This window comes from Scyliorhinus torazame, chromosome 17, assembly GCF_047496885.1.
Source record: "Scyliorhinus torazame isolate Kashiwa2021f chromosome 17, sScyTor2.1, whole genome shotgun sequence".
NCBI lineage: Eukaryota > Metazoa > Chordata > Chondrichthyes > Carcharhiniformes > Scyliorhinidae > Scyliorhinus > Scyliorhinus torazame.
In genome coordinates this window covers 85542072-85563238 of record NC_092723.1, presented here as the reverse complement: position 1 = coordinate 85563238, position 21167 = coordinate 85542072, and the positions used below count along the sequence as shown (strand labels likewise).

At 47.8% G+C, this 21167-nt stretch overlaps 1 protein-coding gene across 1 annotated transcript in view; it reads left to right on the top strand.

Moving 5' to 3' along the window:
• The window catches only part of LOC140393986 (myosin-binding protein H-like), a 230014-nt gene that overhangs the window by 42673 nt on the left and 166174 nt on the right, over positions 1–21167 (top strand). Inside the window, exon 7 of the mRNA XM_072480709.1 lies at positions 9226–9385. Coding sequence (XP_072336810.1) covers positions 9226–9385 — 160 coding nt within the window. The remainder of the gene's footprint in view (positions 1–9225; positions 9386–21167) is intronic.

Here is a 21167-nt window from a genome sequence, read left to right as displayed (position 1 = left end):
TCTGGACTCGAACATTTAGCAGAACTAAAGACATGGCGGACAGTGATTTGATTATTCACTGCCAGAGCTGACTGAGTCCTACTCTCATCTGCTCACGATTCCAGGGTCATCCTCAAATGCAAAGATAACCTCTGCCTTCTTTTATCTACTGCAAACTATCTTCTTACACCCTCTTCCCTTCCACCCTCAGCTCCAACAATATGTGTAAGATCCTCATGGACGCCTTTGTTCCAAAGATTGACCATCTGATCAGCTGTTGCTGCCACATCCCTCCCCTCGACTAGCGCACATGACCAAACTTCCGTTAAGGTTGCTCTATGCCCTCATCTGAACTCGCATCTTCCTCTAGTCTCTCTCCTATCTTCCCTCAAGTCTGACCTCATCTTGTCCATGAGAGCCACTTGCTGCCCCCTCAGTCCTGTTACCACCAAGCTGCTGAATACCCTCCTGAATTACGGGCGAAATTCTCCGGAAACGGCGCGATGTCTGCCGACTGGCACCCCAAACGGCGCCAATCAGGCGGGCATCGCGCCGCCCCAAAGGTGCGGAATGCTCCGCATCTTTGGGGGCCGAGCCCCAACATTGAGGTGCTAGGCCGACGCCGGAGGAATTTCCACACCGCCAGCTAGCGGAAAAGGCCTTTGTTGCCCCGCCAGCTGGCGCGGAAATGACATCCCCGGGGGGCGCATGCACGGGAGCGTCAGCGGCCGCTGACAGTTTCCCACGCATGCGCAGTGGAGACCGTGGCGGAGGCGGAAGGGAAAGTGTGCCCCCACGGCACAGGCCCGCCTGCGGATCGGTGGGCCCCGATCGTGGGCCAGGCCACCGTGGGGGCACCCCCCGGGGCCAGATCGCCCCGTGCCCCCCCAGGACCCCGGAGCCCACCCGCGCCGCCTTGTCCCGCCGGTAAGGTAGGTGGTTCAATTTACGCCGGCGGGACAGGCAATTTATCGGCGGGACTTTGGCCCATCCGAGCTGGAGAATCGAGCGGGGGGGTCCCGCCAACCGGCGCGGCGCGATTCCCGCCCCCGCCGAATCTCCGGTGCCGGGGACTTTGGCAACCGGCGGGGGCGGGATTCACGCCAGCCCCCGGCGATTCTCCGACCAGGTGGGGGGTCGGAGAATTTCGCCCCACATGTCAGCCAATATTAATTTCCTCAGGTTCTGCCCCTCTCTCCTTTACACCTGCAAAATCATCCCTCACTCAAAAAAGCAATGCTGGACCCCTTGCAAACTATCACGTCATCTTCAAACTTCCCTTCCACTACAAAACTCTTGGACTGTTGTAGCTTCCCAAATTCGTGTCCATCTTTTCTGGAACTCCAATCAGGTTTCTGCCCAGTACTGAAATAACTTTTATGAAAATCACAAATAACATCCTATCTGATTATGACAAAAGTAAGCTTTCCCTGCTCATCCTTGTCAGCCTCTCTGCAGCCTTTAACATGCTTAACCACATCATTCTCTCTAACATCCTCTCCACTGCCATCCAGCTGGGTGGGACTGCTTCACCAGAATGCTTCCCTGTCTAATTGTAGCCAAAGAATCACTTGCAACAGATTCTCTTCCTACTCCAGCGCTGTGACCTCTGATGCCCCCCAAGGATCGATTCTGTTTCCTCCATTTCCCATCTATATGCTACCCCTCCACCTTAACTTGATGTTATCAAAACCCGACTGTCCATGTCCTTATTCAGATCTAGTTCTGTTCACCCATCACTGTTGTGCTCATTGACTGACATTGGCTCTCGGTCGAGCATTTCTTTCATTTTAAAATTCTCATCTTTGTTTTCAAATCCCTCTATGATCTTACACCCCCCACCCCCCCTTATCTCTATAATCTCCTCCAGCCCTCTGAGATAACTACAATCCTCCACTTTTGGCCTCCTGTACTGTCATGCTTTTATAATGATACAAGGGATATATAAGGGATTGTGTGAACATGTTGTGGGTTAATTTATTTAAACTAGGCACACGAGAACATATGTACATAGATAGAAAGTTTGAGAACATTAGCAGCAGAGCTGTGTGTCTTCTATTTTGCCCCAGGCCAAAGTGAAACTGAGAGAGGGCAGCACGGTAGCATAGTGGTTAGCACAGTTGCTTCGCAGCTCCAGGGTCCCAGGTTCGATTCCCGGCTTGGGTCACTGTCTGTGCGGAGTCTGCACCTTCTCCCCGTGTGTGCGTGGGTTTCCTCCGGGTGCTCCGGTTTCCTCCCACAGTCCAAAGATGTGCAGGTTAGGTGGATTGGACATGATAAATTGCCCAAAAAAGATTAGATGGGGTTATGGGGATAGGGTGGAGGCGTGAGCTTAAGTAGGTGCTCTTTCCAAGGGCGGTGCGGACTCGATGGGCCGAATGGCTTCCTTCTGCACTGCAAATTCTACGAAACTATGACACACTTCATTTCTAATGAAGCCATGCTGCTGTCCTTTATGACATCCCCTTTCTTTTTAAATATACTCCCCCCCCCCCCCCACATGCCTCACACGTCTTAGCGGTGATTCAATGTTATTGTTCATACTCGCCCAATAGACTGTCTCTCTTGAGCTTTCTCGTCCGAGCTATGCCCATGAGTGAGTGATGAAGTTGTTGAAGAAAATCAGGTTGCAAAGATTCTTGAATGATGACCTGCCTGCCTTTAAAAGTAACTCCTGGAAGATGTCTGCTTGTCCTAGTAAGGCCAGAATGGTCCCACGTATTTGTGGACTTGTTGAATTGAACTAGGCCATCCTTCAATTAGGGTTTCCCACAGTTTATGCAGGATGGAATTTTACAACCTCAGACCAGAGCCCAACAATGGCTCGGATACTGGACAGAATCCCCAATATTTTATTTTGTAAGACTGTGAGGGAAGGACACCTCGCTCCAGGAGTAATTTCACACAAAAGAGGGATATGGGATATTGAAACAAACTTTATTACTAACACAATATTAAAATATACTCAACATCAGACCAGACAAATAACTTACAGTTAGCCCTTAAACAATGCTATTCAATGCAGTGAATACAGTAACCCTTAACTGCTATCTTTATTCCCACTCAAACAACAAAAAGAACCATCTCTGCTCTTAATCCACTGTTAAATGCAGTTAGCATTTAGGAATACCTGCTTTACAAAGATGTCCTCTGAGACTGTGTTTTAAAGAAAATACCTGAATCCTATCAGATCCATGCAGAATCTCTGGCTGTATTTCTTCAGAAGCTTGTTTCAGCTCTGCTTCTAATCACACAAGTATGAACTGTTTGGAAAGAAACTGCTAATCTGTCTACAGCCACATCTTGAACTGAATTGAGTGAGAGCAGGTGCTTGGCTTCTGCTTACAGTTCCATCTAAAACTCCACTGAAACTTTTTTCTGCAAAATGCCTGATATCTCAGCTCTGCCCAGTAATGATATCATCTTATCATCTTACCAAGCTGAAATGTAATTAACTCCACAGGGACCCCCACCCCCCTCCACCCCCGCCAATCCAAACAAAACTTTATTAGCCCAAGCTTTTTATGTTGCCTTAATTGCCTCTGGCTCTCAAAACCTTTCAAACACACTACTGCAGCAGTCACACACACACACACACTAATCCCGGCCTTTAACCCTTACTGCACCAAACACATATAATACAATGCATCTGAAATTCCTACATTCATCACAGAGCACTCTCCAGGTTTGTGTCTTCAAAGCTTTTCTGTGCAATAACCACTTTGTGATTTCAATGCTCTCTGATGCTGCAAATTCATTGTGTTCTGATCAAAATGTCCAGGGTCTCTTTCTGTGTAGCACAGTCTCAGGCTGTTCACCATGTCATGCCTGCATTTAATCTCTCTGTCAGGCTGCTTGACCACTGCTGATCACAAAATGACATAAAGACACCAATCACGCATAAAGCATTGTAGTAACACGTTGTGGGTGGGTTTATTTATTTAAACTAGGTACATGAGAACATATTTACATGGATTAAAAAGCCTGAAGATATCAGCAGTAGGGCTGTGTGTGCTGTGCTCTGATCGCAGGACAAAGTGAAACTGAGATTAAATCACATTACACACGTCCCATCTCGTGATGTCATGCAGCTATTCCTTAAAGGCATATTTAAGCAGGTACAGGGCACAGAGACACACCGCCACCTGGAATGTAGCGACTCGGAGCTTTTCACAGTAACTTCATACTTGTCGCAATAAAAGGTTATTATTATTATTATTATACCAATTCAAATGCTCCAACATAGAACATAGAACATTACAGCGCAGTACAGGCCCTTCGGCCTTCGATGTTGCGCCGACCTGTGAAACCACTCTAAAGCCCATCTACACTATATCCTTATCATCCATATGTCTATCCAATGACCATTTGAATGCCCTTAGTGTTGGCGAGTCCACTACTGTTGCAGGCAGGGCATTCCACGCCCTTACTATTCTCTGAGTAAAGAACCTACCTCTGACATCTGTCCTATATCTATCTCCCCTCAATTTAAAGCTATGTCCCCTCATGCTAGACATCACCATCCGAGGAAAAAGGCTCTCACTGTCCACCCTAGCCACTCCTCTGATCATCTTGTATGCCTCAATTAAGTCACCTCTTAACCTTCTTCTCTCTAACGAAAACAACCTCAAGTCCCTCAGCCTTTCCTCATAAGATCTTCCCTCCATACCAACAAAAAGGAAGGACGGTAAAAAGAAGGAAAATCGACCGTGGATATCTAAGGAAATAAGGGAGAGTATCAAATTGAAGGAAAAAACATACAAAGTAGCAAAGATCAGTGGGAGACTAGAGGACTGGGAAATCTTTAGGGGGCAACAGAAAGCTACTAAAAAAGCTATAAAGAAGAGTAAGATAGATTATGAGAGTAAACTTGCTCAGAATATAAAAACAGATAGTAAAAGTTTCTACAAATACATAAAACAAAAAAGAGTGGCTCAGGTAAATGTTGGTCCTTTAGAGGATGAGAAGGGAGATTTAATAATGGGAGATGAGGAAATGGCTGAGGAACTGAACAGGTTTTTTGGGTCGGTCTTCACAGTGGAAGACACAAATAACATGCCAGTGACTGATGGAAATGAGGCTATGACAGGTGAGGACTTTGAGAGGATTGTTATCACCAAGGAGGTAGTGATGGGCAAGCTAATGGGGCTAAAGGTAGACAAGTCTCCTGGACCTAATGGAATGCATCCCAGAGTGCTAAAAGAGATGGCTAGGGAAATTGCAAATGCACTAGTGATAATTTACCAAAATTCACTAGACTCTGGGGTGGTCCCGGCAGATTGGAAATTAGCAAACGTGACACCACTGTTTAAAAAAGGAGGTAGGCAGAAAGCGGGTAATTATAGGCCAGTGAGCTTAACTTCGGTAGTAGGGAAGATGCTGGAATCTATCATCAAGGAAGAAATAGCGAGGCATCTGGATGGAAATTGTCCAATTGGACGGACGCAGCATGGGTTCATAAAGGGCAGGTCGTGCCTAACTAATTTAGTGGAATTTTTTGAGGACATTAACAGTGCGGTAGATAACGGGGAGCCAATGGATGTGGTATATCTGGATTTCCAGAAAGCCTTTGACAAGGTGCCACACAAAAGGTTGTTGCATAAGATAAAGATGCATGGCAGGGGAAAGTAGTAGCATGGATAAAGGATTGGTTAATTAATAGAAAGCAAAGAGTGGGGATTAATGGGTGTTTCTCTGGTTGGCAATCAGTAGCTAGTGGTGTCCCTCGGGGATCAGTGTTGGGCCCACAACTGTTCACAATTTACATAGATGATTTGGAGTTGGGGACCAAGGGCAATGTGTCCAAGTTTGCAGACGACACTAAGATAAGTGGTAAAGCAAAAAGTGCAGAGGATACTGGAAGTCTGCAGAGGGATTTGGATAGGCTAAGTGAATGGGCTAGGGTCTGGCAGATGGAATACAAAGTTGACAAATGTGAGGTTATCCATTTTGGTAGGAATAACAGCAAAAGGGATTATTATTTAAATGATAAAATATTAAAACATGCTCCTGTGCAGAGAGACCTGGGTGTGCTAGTGCATGAGTCGCAAAAAGTTGGTTTTCAGGTGCAACAGGTGATTAAGAAGGCAAATGGAATTTTGTCCTTCGTTGCTAGAGGGATGGAATTTAACACTAGGGAGGTTCTGCTGCAATTGTATAAGGTGTTAGTGAGGCCACACCTGGAGTATTGTGTTCAGTTTTGGTCTCCTTACTTGAGAAAGGACGTACTGGCACTGGAGGGTGTGCAGAGGAGATTCACTAGGTTAATCCCAGAGCTGAAGGGGTTGGATTACGAGGAGAGGTTGAGTAGACTGGGACTGTACTCGTTGGAATTTAGAAGGATGAGGGGGGATCTTATAGAAACATATAAGATTATGAAGGGAATAGATAGGATAGATGCGGGCAGGTTGTTTCCACTGGCGGGTGAAAGCAGAACTAGGGGGCATAGCCTCAAAATAAGGGGAAGTAGATTTAGGACTGAGTTTAGGAGGAACTTCTTCACCCAAAGGGTTGTGAATCTATGGAATTCCTTGCCCAGTGAAGCAGTAGAGGCTCCTTCATTAAATGTTTTTAAGATAAATATAGATCGTTTTTTGAAGAATAAAGGGATTAAGGGTTATGGTGTTCGGGCCTGAAAGTGGAGCTGAGTCCACAAAAGATCAGCCATGATCTCATTGAATGGTGGAGGAGGCTCGAGGGGCCAGATGGCCTGCTCCTGCTCCTAGTTCTTATGTTCATACCAGGCAACATTCTGGTAAATCTCCTCTGCACCCTTTCCAATACTTCCACATCCTTCCTATAATGCGGCGACCAGAATTGCACGCAATACTCCAAATGCGGCCGCACCAGAGTTTTGTACAGCTGCAACATGACCTCATGGCTCCGAAACTCAATCCCTCTACCAATAAAAGCTACCATACCGTACGCCTTCTTAACAACCCTCTCAACCTGGGTGGCAACTTTCAGGGATCTATGTCCATGGACACCGAGATCTCTCTGCTCATCCACACTGCCAAGAATCTTACCATTAGCCCAGTACTCTGTCTTCCTGTTATTCCTTCCAAAATGAATCACCTCACACTTTTCTGCATTAAACTCCATTTGCCACCTCTCAGCCCAGCTCTGCAGCTTATCTATGTCCCTCTGTAACTTGTAACATCCTTCTGCACTGTCCACAACTCCACCGACTTTAGTGTCATCTGCAAATTTACTCACCCATCCTTCTACGCCCTCCTTCAGGTCATTTATAAAAATGACAAACAGCAGTGGCCCCAAAACAGATCCTTGTGGTACACCACTAGTAACTGGACTCCAGTCTGAACATTTCCCATCAACCACCACCCTTTGTCTTCTTCCAGCTAGCCAATTTCTGATCCAAACTGCTAAATCACCCTGAATCCCATGCCTCCGTATTTTCTGCAGTAGCCTACATTTTAGAACCTTATCAAATGCTTTACTGAAATCCATATACACCACATCAACTGCTTTACCCTTATCCACCTGTTTGGTCACCTTCTCAAAGAACTCAATAAGGTTTGTGAGGCACGACCTACCCTTCACAAAACCGCGTTGACTATCTCTAATCAAATTATTCCTTTCCAGATGATTATACATCCTATCTCTTATAAACCTTTCCAAGATTTTGCCCACAACAGAAGTAAGGCTCACTGGTCTATAGTTACCGGGGTTATCTCTACTCCCCTTCTTGAACAAGGGGACAACATTTGCTATCCTCCAGTCTTCTGGCACTATTCCTGTAGACAAAGGTGACTTAAAGATCAAAGCCAAAACATTGGTGCCATTCGACTGCCTGACCCGAAGCTCTGGAATTCCCACCACAACCCTTTCCATTTTCACTTTTCAACTTCCTTAAAGCCTACCAAATATTTGGTCGTATACCGTGGCTCAGTATCAAATTTTTTTCTGAGGCCCCTGTGAAGCACCTTGGGATATTTTGTTATGTTAGAGAATGCTATAAGAATGCAGCTTGTTGTTGTTACTCTTTCCCTTTCCAGTAATGATTTTACTCTCTTTTGAAAGTTATTATTGAATCTTCCCTTCAGGCAGCACCTTCCAGATCACAACCACACATTGTGTAAATACTTCCTCATCTGTCAGTTCGCAAGAAAGGACCTGAAATGTGAACTTTCTTTCTCTCCCCACAGATGCTGCCAGATCTGCTGATTATTTCCAGCATTGTCTATTTATGTTTCAGTTTTCCAGTATTCACAGTAGTTTATGTTTATTTCCTGGTGTTAATTCGGGTTCTTTAACTAACCAGTCACATTTATCAGCAGAAACAGTTTCTCCTTCTTTATTCTATGAAAACCCTTCATAATTTTCAACACCTCAAACAAATTTCCCCTTAATCTTCGCTGCTCTACGGAGAATGATCACAAAAGACCATAAGATATAGGAGCAGAATTAGGCCACTCGGCCCATCGAGTCTGCTCCACCATTCAATCATGGCTGATGTTTTCTCATCCCCATTCTCCTGCCTTCTCTCCATAACCCCTGATCCCCTTATTGATCAAGAACCTATCTATCTCTGTCTTAAAGACACTCAGTGATTTGGCCTCCACAGCCTTCTGTGGCAAAGAGTTCCACAGATTCACCACCCTCTGGCTGAAGAAATTCCTCCTCATCTCTGTTTTAAAAGATCGTCCCTTTAGTCTGAGATTGTGCCCTCAGGTTCTAGTTTTTCCAACAAGTGGAAACATCCTTTCCACATCCACTCTGTCCAGGCCTCGCACTATCTTGTAAGTTTCAATAAGATCCCTCCTCTAAACTCCAAGTACAAACCCGGAGTCCTCAACCGTTCCGCATATGACAAGTTCTTCATTCCAGGGATCATTCTTATGAACCTCCTCTGGACCCTTTCCAAGACCAGCGCATCCTTCCTTAGATACGGGGCCCTAAACTGCTCACAATACTCCAAATGGGGTCTGTCCAGAGTCCTATACAGCCTCAGAAGTACATCCCTGGCCTTGTATTCTAGTCCTCTCGACATGAATGCTAACATTGCATTTGCCTTCCTAACCGCCGACTGAACCTGCACGTTAACCTTGGGAGAATCATGAACAAGTACTCCCAAGTCCCTTTGTGCTTCTGATTCCCTAAGCATTCCCCATTTAGGGAATCCCAATTACGCCAGTCTGCCCACTTAGTCGCACCATTATCAATGTGTCCTGACATGCACTGGTGACTGATGTCTGCTTTTCCCTCCTTCTCTTCCATTTCTGACAGGAATGGTTCACCGTGCTGGAGAAGTGCCATCCCTGCTCCTACACCGTCTCCGACCTGGTGATGGGCAATCGTTACAACTTCCGAGTCTTCTCCGAGAATTTGTGTGGACTGAGTGAGACAGCGGCACAATGCAAGGACACCGCCTTCATTCCCAAAATAAGTGAGTGTTCAGCCAGTGTAAAACAACCAGATGGCCCCCTGAGGCTCAGCAATGCCCACCTGATCGAGTGTCAGTCAAAGGGGTAACAGGATCGAAAGGGGAATAGTGAGAAACGGGACCCACTCGTGGTTTTAGTGCAGGTGGGTTAGCTGGTAGCCAATAAACTGCTCTGAGAAGGCAGCTCAATCACTGAAGGAAGGTAAGTGCTCTGTCAACTAGTTTTATTTTGAATTCAAAGAGAATGTCAATCCTAGCAGGTAAAAGGAGTAGAGTAAGCTGGATTGATTTGTTAAGAACCAGATAGCACTGTTTGTGGAAGATTGTAATGTCCCCTCCCCCAACACCCCCAACACCCCCACCCACATCTCAGCACTGTCCAGCTACCACCCTTTCCAAAACAGTGTGTGTCTGTATGTGCGTGTGTCTGTATGTGCGTGTGTCTGTATGTGCGTGTGTCTGCATGTGCGTGTGTCTGCATGTGTGTGTGTCTGCATGTGCATGTGTCTGCGTGTGCGTGTGTCTGTGTGTGCGTGTGTCTGTATGTGCGTGTGTGTGGTGCGTGTGTCTGTGCGTGTGTCTGTGTGTGTGAGAGTGTGCGTGCGCAATTCTCCAGAAAGATTTCTAAAGGGGCTGGTTTAGCACACTGGGCTAAGTAGCTGGCTTTTAAAGCAGACCAAGGCAGGCCAGCAGCACGGTTCAATTCCCGTATAAGCCTCCCCGAACAGGCGCTGGAATGTGGCGACCATGGGCTTTTCACAGAAGCTTTGAAGACTACCTGTGACAATAAGCAATATCTATCTATCTATCTAAATGTACTAGTGAGCAGGAACTGCCACGAGCTTCCAGGCGCTCGGCACAGCGAGGCCAGCAACGCTATTCAACATTCATTGGTCCACTTAAAGAGGCCCCATGGGCTTCTTACCGCAAATGAAGGTTCGCCAGCTAATTGGCCAGGATCTGCGTGGGGCCTCTGGGCCACGTGCTGGTGTTCCTGGTCGTGTCATTGTAAGTGGTCCAAGTGGCGGTGTATCTCTGTGCCCTGCACCTGGATTGCGTAGAAGACTGGCCCTGTCGTGTGGAGGACTGTCCCAATGATCCATGTGACTCCGGTCCCGAAGTTCCTCACATAAACCACATGAGTGACGGTGAGAATCCATCTCTGATGGACCCGCGCCCCGATGTCAGAGTGGACGAGGCTGACGCATCTGGAGTCGGCACCCCATCAGTAACCCTGCTGGTGCGATGCCAGTTGTGGCGTGAGGCGTCGTACAATATCTGAAAAGAAACCTCGCCAACCACGTTTCCCAAGACCCTGAGGTCATCTTCCTTATGGCTCTCTTGAACTTTGTACCGCTCATTCGGCTAACCCTTTGGAGGTGGTAAGGGGCCTTCCGTACGTGCCTGATGCCATTCGCGGCCATGAACGAAACAAACTCCTGGCTTGTGAAGGCCACCCCATTGTCGGACACCAGGACGTGGAGCAGGTCTCAATCTGTTTGTTGGTGCTCGAGTGGTCACTGTGGGGACCCGGTGTACTTCCAGCGGGACCAAGGTTTCCCAGGTCACTCCTAGTAGTGCATCGGTGCCTTCTGGTGTTCCCAGCATGGAGTGCAATTTTGGCGCCACCGATCGATCTCGGCATCCAGTTCGGGCCACGTATCTGCGCGCCAACATTTTCACCTTGGCCATTATGGAGGTCTTTCAACAGGGGCGCAAGTCCAAGTTCAGGTACGACCACTCACATCTCCCATAGGAAGACACTCATCTCGGGTAGCTTGGCGGCTTGGGCCCTCAGCCCATCTGGTAATGCCTTATGTTGGGCTCCTCATTGGACCATATGTCAGACCCTCAACAATTCTGGGTCGGTCTGTGTCCATTCTCTGATATGAGCTGTGAAGTGTTGGGTACTCTGAGACACAGACGAACCAACACGGTTGCGATTGGTACAACGCAGCTTTATTTCATTTAACTATTGACATAGTAAACTCTGGTACTCAGCACATGGTGACTGTCTGAGTGGCTGGCAATGAGGTCTGTGCCCTGAGCCGTCTCCTGCTGGACTGCCCAGGAAGTGTTGTGTTCCTTGTTTTGTATTGTGTATGCTCTTGTCTGTGATTGGCTGTCGTGTTGTGTGTGCTAATTGGTCCGTTGATCTGTCCATCATTATGTATGTATGTATGTGCTGTGATGTTCACTTGAATATCATGACATCCCCCCTTTTTTACAAGATTATGTGCCTACGTGGTTATAAATAGAGATGTGTACTGAGTGCAGCTAAGTGTGTGTGTGTGTGTAATATTTACAGCATGTACATGGGGCTTAACTATATACAAGGGGCGATGTCGGGTGTGACATAATAACGAGGTTGTACCATAACAAAGAACGGGGAAATGTGGAACGATAAAACAAATTCCTGTAACGATAAGAACATAAACATGTTAAAACAATGGTTGCATGAGTTCAACGTGTGAACAGTCTCATAAGTCCAGTCTAGTAGGTGGGCGACGAATTTGGGTTGACCGCCTCAAGGGTGGGTCTGGAACCACCGGCTGAGGTGCGGGCCTGGCCACGGGCGGCGACGGAAGGGGCATGGTAGCAGGCAGCTCCACGAAGTCTCTATCAGGAACCACAGGAGGACACGGCGTCAGTGTAAGGTCTCGTTGTGAGCGTGGAAGTAGGCGAAGAGCCCGGCGATTGCGCCTACGCACGGATCCATCAGGCATGCGAACCAGGAACGAGCGGGAGCCACGCGTCGGAGAACTTCGGCAGGTGCTGACCAGCCACCTTCTGGTAGGTGGATGTGGACTTCGTCTCCAGGGGCCAGGGCGGGAAGATCAGTTGCCCGCGTGTCATATGACCTCTTCTGGCGACCGCGCTGCAGTTGCATCCTGTGCAGTACCGGAGCATGGTTTATTGTTGGTGCCAGGATGGAAGGCACAGTGGTCCTGAGGGCGCGTCCCATCAGCACCTAGGCTGGTGAGAGACCAGTGGCTAGTGGGGCCGAGCGATAGGCCAGCAGGGCGAGGCAGAAATCTGATCCGGCAGCAGCAGCCTTGCAGAGGAGCCGCTTGACAATGTGAACGCCCTTCTCCGCCTTTCCATTGGACTGGGGGTGCAGAGGGCTAGGCGTCACGTGTGTAAAGCCATACGAGGCAGCAAACGATGACCATTCCTGGCTGGCGAAACAGGGCCCATTGTCTGACATGACAGTCATCGGAATGCCGTGGCGAGCAAAGGTGTCTTTGCAAGCCCTTATGTCAGCAGACAACATCAAATCGTGCAGGCGTATGACTTCTGGGTAGTTGGAGAAGTAGTCAACGATGATGACATAGTCCCTGCCGAGCGCGTGAAATAGGTCGACACCCACCTTCGCCCAGGGGTACGTCACCAGCTCATGGGGCAGAAGCGTTTCAGGAGGTTGCGCCGGCTGAAACCTTTAGCAGGTGGGACAGTTGAGCACCATGTTGGCAATATCGTCACTGATGCCCGGCCAGTATACCGCCTCTCGGGCCTTCCGTCTGCACTTCTCGACCCCCAGGTGGCCTTCGTGTAGTTGGTCGAGAACCAGCTTGTGCATGCTGTGCGGAATCACAATCCGGTCCAGCTTCAGAAGGACACCATCAATGACGGCCAGGTAGTCTTGGACATTGTCGAACTGCGGGCACTGCCCTTTGAGCCACCCTCCCGACATGTGGCGCATCACATGTTGTAGAAGGGGGTCAGCCACAGTCTCTCGGCGAATACGGGCCAGACTGGAGTCGTCAGCTGGCAGATTTGCCGATGTGAAGGCCACCTGCGCCTCGACCTGACATACGAACCCCTCCGAATCTGGCGGCGTGCTCACTGCTCTGGATAGGGCATCCGCCACGATGAGGTCCTTCCCTGGAGTGTAGACCAGTTGGAAGTCGTACCTCCTGAGTTTAAGTAGGATGCGCTGGAGGCGAGGGGTCATCTCGTTCAGGTCCTTGTTTATGATGTTGACCAGGGGGCGGTGGTCAATTTCGACAATGAACCGGGGAAGACCATACACATAATCATGGAACTTGTCTAAACCGGTTAGCAAGCCCAGGCACTCCTTTTCGATCTGCGCGTAGCGCTGCTCTGTGGGGGTCATGGCTCGCGATGCATAGGCAACTGGGGCCCATGACGCCGTGTCATCCCGCTGCAGGAGCACTGCTCCAATGCCGGACTGGCTGGTATCAGTCGAGATTTTGGTGGCACAAGACGTGTCAAAAAACGCCAATACCGGTGCAGTGGTGAGTTTGAATTTGAGCTCCTCCCATTCCAGCTGGTGTGTGTGTTGCCACTGGAACTCTGTGGACTTTTTGACGAGGTGGCGCAGAGCTGTCGTGTGGGAGGCAAGGTTGGGAATGAACTTCCCCAGGAAGTTGACCATGCCAAGGAATGGTCTGCTTTGTTGTCTGCCGGCTGCGGCATGGCTGTGATGGCGCTCACCTTGTCTGCATCCGGACGGACCCCTGACCGGGAAATATGGTCCCCCAGGAACTTCAGCTCGGTTTGGCAAATGGAATACTTGGCTCGGTTGAGGCGCAGGCCGTTTTCCCGTATGCGGGCAAAAACGCGTTGGAGACGATATATGTGCTCCTGTGGTGTGGTGGACCAGATGATGACGTCGTCCACGTATATGCGCACCCCTTCGATGCCTTCCATCATCTGCTCCATGATCCTATGAAAGACCTCGGATGCCGAGATGATGCCAAATGGCATCCGGTTGTAGCAGAACCTGACGAAAGGGGTATTGAAGGTGCACAGCTTTCGGCTGGAGGGATCGAGTTGGATCTGCCAAAACCCCTTAGAGGCATCCAGTTTTGTAATTATTTTCGCCTGGGCCATTTCACTGGTGATTTCCTCCCATTTGGGTATGGGATAATGTTCCCTCATGATATTGTTATTGAGGTCTTTTGGGTCAATACATATCCGGAGCTCACCGGAGGGCTTCTTGACACACACCATGGAGCTGCCCCAAGGCGTGGGCTCCATGACCCTGGATAGGACCCCTTAGTCCTGGAGATCCTGCAGCTGCTGCTTGAGGCGGTCTTTAAGTGGCGCAGGAACCCTGCGATTGTGCGTGAATGACCGGGATGGCGTCTGGTTTGAGGCGAATTTGGTAGGTGTATGGCAGTGTTCCCATGCCCTCGAATGCCTCCTGGTTGTGGGCGAGGAACGATTGGAGCTGTGCGTTGAACTCTGCATCCGGGAAGTCTGAAGTGCCGTCTGGAGAGAGTGGGACCACAACCCTCCCTTCAACCCCCCCAACTCTTCCTTCAAATTCCCTCCGCCTCCCACCACTGTGAACCACGCGTGTGGCTAACGATGTTCTCCGCAGGAGAAGCTATCCCAGAATCACTGGGAGAGGGCCCAGACTGGCGGTGGTGCGCCAGACTTACGAATCCTCACCACCTTCAAGGAACGGGCCCTGCAGGTGACGAGGTGGCTGGGGACTGAACGGTCGCCAACCTGGAGGTTGGCGGAAGCTGCAGAGGTGAGGAACCATTGGGCCCCCAGCCGAGGGACCTGTCAAACGTGAGTTATTGCCATACTGACTGACCCATCCCTCCCACTGACCACATGTCCATTCTCCCGCAGGTCCTCCAGCCGACGGCGCCGGCCCATCCCGGGTGGCCCCTCTCCAGCTCCAGAACACCTCGGTCGGGAACTCCGAGGAAGACACAATCGATGCGTCACAGGTGTCATCCCCACCCTCCACCAGCGCAGATACACGAACCTCGGTGGGAAATATTTGTCAGCCTTCGGGGCACAATCTGGTGAGCACCACACAGTTGCTGATGCCCATCAGGTAGAGGCAGGAACCCCCAGGCGAGACAGCAGTCAGAGGTCTGCTGGATCCCAGGACCCAGGTGGGTCCCAGCCAGATGCTGAGCCTCTGGTACAGCTTTACCCGGAGCTGATGGAGACGTTAGGGAGTGGCCAGGACATTCAGAGGCAGATGTCAGCGACACTCCAGCAGTCCATAGCCACTTGACAGAGTCACAGAGGCTGTGGGCGCAGGAGATGTCGCTGGCAGTGCGTGGCACCTAGGCCAAACACTGCTAGGGTGGCGACCGTGGAGGAGAACCTGGTGCACAACTAGGAGGCAGGCTGTGGAGGTCACAGCTGACCACCACAAAGCAAGCGACCCTCCGGGAGGTGTGTTGCAGGGCACCACTGGAGCGATCAAGGCATCGGAACCGCATCTTGAGCAGGCCGATGCACCGCTCATCTGGTGGCCGCATGGGGCTTGCGGTAGCAGGTCTCCACTTCGGTGTCCAGCCTATGTACTGGTGTCATTAGCCAGGTCCTCAGCAGATACTCCTTATTCCCCAAGAGTCAGCCACCCATCCTGGGGTGGTCCTTAAGAGGAGTGCGTGCACACATGTGCATGATCTTCATGTGGTGGTCGAGCTGTATGTTCAGGGAGTGGAAGCCCTTTATGTTAATGTAGGGCTCTCACAGATGGCCCAGTGAGTGCAGGGCAACATGTGCCATCCACTACCTGTAATGATATCTAGTATATAATCTTCGTATTGTTATGGGCCAGGGTTTAGAGAACGCCACAGCGTATCATGGAGTTCACCTGACCCACAACTTTTAATAGATTGTGGTATGGGGAGCACACGGCCCACTCTACAGGTGTGGTACAGCAGAAATGGAAAAGTATTTTTTAAAGCAAAACAATGTTTATTCTATGAACTCAAGTTAACCTTTTTAAAACATACAGTGAACATCTTAGCAACCATCAATTCAAACACAACCCCCAAAGAATACAACACTAAGTAATCCTTAATAACTTCCAAAACAACATCCAGAAGGGAAACACCTTTTAACAGAATCACATTAGGTTTACATTCACTACTGAGAACATTTATAATTCTGAATTCACCAAATGATCAAGAGATAGTCTTTTCATGGCAGAGAGATCAACAGCACACCTGCTCTGTCTGGCTTCAGCTCCAACACTGAAAATGAAACTAAAACACACCCTGCAGCAAACAACCGAAAACAAAAGTAAAAAGCTGACAGACAGCCCAGCTCCACCCACACTCTGACATCACTGATAAACACCCATTTCTTAAAGGTACATTTCTTAAACACCCATTTCTTAAAAGTACTCTCACATGACGCCTCCCCTCAAGAAAAAAAAACCCCATCAACTTCAAGATGGTTTCATCTTTCACCTTTTCACCATTCTTTAAGAAATGCAACACAGTAAATATACTTTTTCGTTTCAAAAAACAACACACGCAAACAGGTATAATAATATAGTCCATTTTTGTTCTTCTTCCTCCAACTGAAATCCTTCTCGATTGACAGTCTCTTTGAACAAGAAGGTCTCTGCACGATCCGTCCATTCCTCTACGCCTCTTCATTTCTCTTTAAAGTCAGATACTTCAGTTCAATCTGATCACAGAGTCCCTCCAACACATGAGCGTTGGTTATCACAGCTTTCAGGCAGTTAAGTGCCTGTTGAAACTCTGCTGTCCATTGAAATTTTCGACGTTTCTTCAACAAGTCCATCAGTGGAGCCACCACGCTACAAATAGTTTTCACCAATGTTCGATCAAATCCACTCATGCCAAGAAATCACATTTCCCTTTGTCTCGAGGGTATTGAAAACTCCTCAATAACTGTTGGTTTCACATCCCGTGTGACCATTCGACCCTGTCGATTGTATGGCCAAGGAAAGTGACTTGGGCTTTTCCAAATTCACTTTTGGCTAGGTTTATCACCAAACCCGCCTCCTGAAGTCGATCGAATAACTCCATCAGATGTTTCAAATGCTCTTTCCATGTCTGGCTGAAAATTACCAGATCGTCAATGTATAGTGCACAATTGGGTAATCCTGAAACAACTTTGTTAGTTAAACATTGAAATGTGGCTGGGGTGTTTTTCATGCCAAATGGCATAACTTTGAATTGGTATATACCATCTGGAATCACAAAAGCTGAAATCTCCTTCGCCCTTTCGGATAAAACTTTAAGTAAATCCAGTTTAGAAAGAAAAGCTGATTGTCCCACTTTCTCAATGCAATCCTCCAAACGTGGGATAGGATAAGAGGCCGTTCTTGTAACTGCATTAACCTTTCTATAGTCCACACACAACCGTTGGGTACCATCTGGTTTAGGTACCATCACTATGGATGAGCTCCATTGGCTGCAACCCACTTCAATGATGGCATTTTTAAGCATACTCTCAATCTCTTTGTTAACCTGTGCCAATTTTAAAGGGTTAAGTCGATATGGATGTTGTTTGATTGGAACAGCATTTCCCACATCTACATCACATATATCCATTTTAGTACTTCCCAATTTATCTCTACAAACTTGCCCATGTGATACCAATAACTCTTTCATGTCAGTTTGTTTTACCTCTGGAAGGTAACTCAACAATTTATCCCAATTTTTAAGAACATCCTCATTTTCCAATTTAATTTGAGGTATGTCAAATTCACAGTCATCTGGATTTGGTTCGTCACTTTGAGTTTGAATCAATAAAACCTCCTTTTTCTCTCCTTCCCTTTCAAATTACCTTTTAAGCATATTCACATGACACACTCGGTGAGTCTTCCTTCTATCTGATGTTTTTACCACATAATTCACCTCACTTCATTTCTTTTGAATCTGATAAGGTCTCAAAACCTAGCCTTTAAAGGTTCACCTACCACAGGTAACAAAACTTCTTGTCCGCTACCCGTTTCATCACATTTTGTGCAATCTTTAAATATTGTCCAGCCAATTCACCTGCTCTATTTAATCATTCCCTAAAATTTGACATGTAATCCAATAATGTAATTTCCGATTTCTCACTCACCAATTTTTCCTTAATCAATTTGAGTGGTCCTCTTACCTCATGACCAAAAATTAGTTCAAAAGGACTAGATTTGGTTGACTCATTAGGTGCATCCCTAATTGCAAACAGTACGAATGGAATTCCTTTATCCCAATCCTCTGGATAATCGTGACAATAAGCCCTCAAATTGTCTTTAATGTCTGATGCCACCTTTCTAACGCTCCCTGTGATTCTGGATGTTACGCGGTTGATTTAAATTGTTTTATTCCTAAACTATCCATAACTTCTTTGAATAACCTTGAGGTAAAATTTGATCCTTGATCCGATTGTATTTCTGTGGGTAGTCCATATCTAGTAAAGAATTTAAGTAACTCCTCCACAATCTATTTAGCTGTAATATTACGTACTTGGATTAGGCCAGTTTTCAGAGGCTAGATTCACAGTATAAAAGTGATCCCTACAGTGCAGACTTTGTTTTCACTGAGTGCTGAATTTGGTGCATTTGAGTGCTATAGTGAGAGTTTGGTGACTGAGGGAGTATAAGGCTTCATTTTTATCTAAAGTCGAGTCTTTCTTTTATTTAGTTAATTAACTTAAAAGTTGCTGTTTGGTTTAGAAGAAGGTGAATTTTAAATCAGCTTTAAACAAAGGTTCTACTTGTAGGTACCTGCAGCTGGAGCTTGTTAATTCGTTTATTGGATTAGGCCAGTTTTCAGAGGCAGATTCACAGTATAAAAGTGATCCCCTACAGTGCAGACTTTGTTTGCACTGAGTGCTGAATTTGGTGCATTTGAGTGCTATAGTGAGAGTTTGGTGACTGGGAGTAAGGTGAAGAGGGAGTAAGGCACTCCTTTAATTTCATTTCCTACATTTCCACCAAGAGCGAGAAGGGAGCCAGGAGTTTACAGAGAGTGCAGCTGCCGAGGAGCAGAGTCGGAGGGCGGAGGTCCAGTTGGTCCACAGGGCAGCTATATTCTGTAAGGTAAGAGGGGATGGAAGCTAGGCCAGTTGCATGCTCCTCCTGTAGGATGTGGGTGGTGAGGGATACCACCGGTGTCCCCGCTGACTATACCTGCGGGAAGTGCACCCAACTCCAGCTCCTCAAAGACCGTTTTAGGGAACTGGAGCTGAAGCTGGATGAATTTCGGATCATGCGGGAGGCAGAGGGGGTGATGGAGAAGAGTTACAGGGAGGTAATCACACTCAAGGTACAGGAAAAGAGTAGCTGGGTTACAGTCAGGGGAAAGAAAACAAACAGACAGACAGTGCAGAGATCCCTTGTGGCCGTTCCCCTTCAAAACATGTATACCGTTTTGGATGCTGTTGGGGAGGATGACCTACCGGGGGAAGGCCCTAGCGGCCAGGTCTCTGGCACTGAGTCTGGCTCTGGGGCTCAAAAGGGAAGGAGGGAGAATAGAAAAGCAATAGTAATAGGAGATTCAATGGTTAGGGGAATAGATAGGAGATTCTGTGGTCGCGAGCGAGACTCCCGGAAGGTATGTTGCCTCCCGGGTGCCAGGGCCAGGGATGTCTCGGATCGTGTCTTCAGGATCCTTAAGCAGCCAGAAGTCGTGGTGCACATTGGTACCATCGACGTAGGTAGGAAAAGGGGTGTGGAGGTAATAAATGAGTTTAGGGAGTTAGGCTGGAAGTTAAAAGCCAGGACAGGCAGAGTTGTCATCTCTGGTTTGTTGCCGGTGCCACGTGATAGCGAAGCTAGGAATAGGGAGAGAGTGCAGCTGAACACGTGGCTGCAGAAATGGTGTAGGAGGGAGGGCTTCAGGTATTTGGATAATTGGAGCGCATTCTGGGAAAGGTGGGACCTGTACAAGCAGGATGGGTTGCATCTGAACCAGAGGGGCACCAATATCCTGGGAGGGAGGTTTTCTAGTACTCTTCGGGAGGGTTTAAACTAATTTGGCAGGAGAATGGGAACGGGATTTGTAGTCCAGCAACTAAGGTAGCCGATATTCAGGACGCTAAAGCGTGTAATGAGGCAGTGGGGAAGGGAACACTGACAAAGGAGAGTACTTGCAGGAGCGGAGATGGGTTGAAGTGTGTATACTTCAACGCAAGAAGCATCAGGAATAAGGTGGGTGAACTTAAGGCATGGATCGGTACTTGGGACTACGATGTGGTGGCCATCACGGAAACTTGGATAGAAGAGGGGCAGAAATGGTTGTTGGAGGTCCCTGGTTATGGATGTTTCAAGAAGATTAGGGAGGGTGGTGAAAGAGGTGGGGGGGTGGCATTGTTAATTAGAGATAGTATAACAGCTGCAGAAAGGCAGTTCGAGGAGTATCTGTCTATTGAGGTAATATGGGTTGAAGTCAGAAATAGGAAAGGAGCAGTCACCTTGTTAGGAGTTTTCTATAGGCCCCCCAATAGTAGCAGAGATGTGGAGGAACAGATTGGGAAACAGATTTTAGAAAGGTGCAGAAGTCACAGGGTAGTAGTCATGGGTGACTTCAACTTCCCAAATATTGAGTGGAAACTCTTTAGATCAAATAGTTTGGATGTAGTGGTGTTTGTGCAGTGTGTCCAGGAAGCTTTTCTAACACAGTATGTAGATTGTCCGACCAGAGGAGGGGCAATATTGGATTTGGTACTTGGCAATGAACCAGGGCAAGTGATAGATTTGTTAGTGGGGGAACATTTTGGAGATAGTGACCACAATTCTGTAACTTTCACTTTAGTAATGGAGAGGGATAGGTGCGTGCAACAGGGCAAGGTTTACAATTGGGGGAAGGGTAAATGCGATGTTGTCAGACAAGAATTGAAGTGCATAAGTTGGGAACATAGGCTGTCAGGGAAGGACACATGTGAAATGTGGAACTTGTTCAAGGAACATGTACTACGTGTCCTTGATATGTATGTCCCTGTCATGCAGGGAAGAGATGGTCGAGTGAGGGAACCATGGTTGACAAGAGAGGTTGAATGTCTTGTTAAGAGGAAAAAGTAGACTTATGTAAGG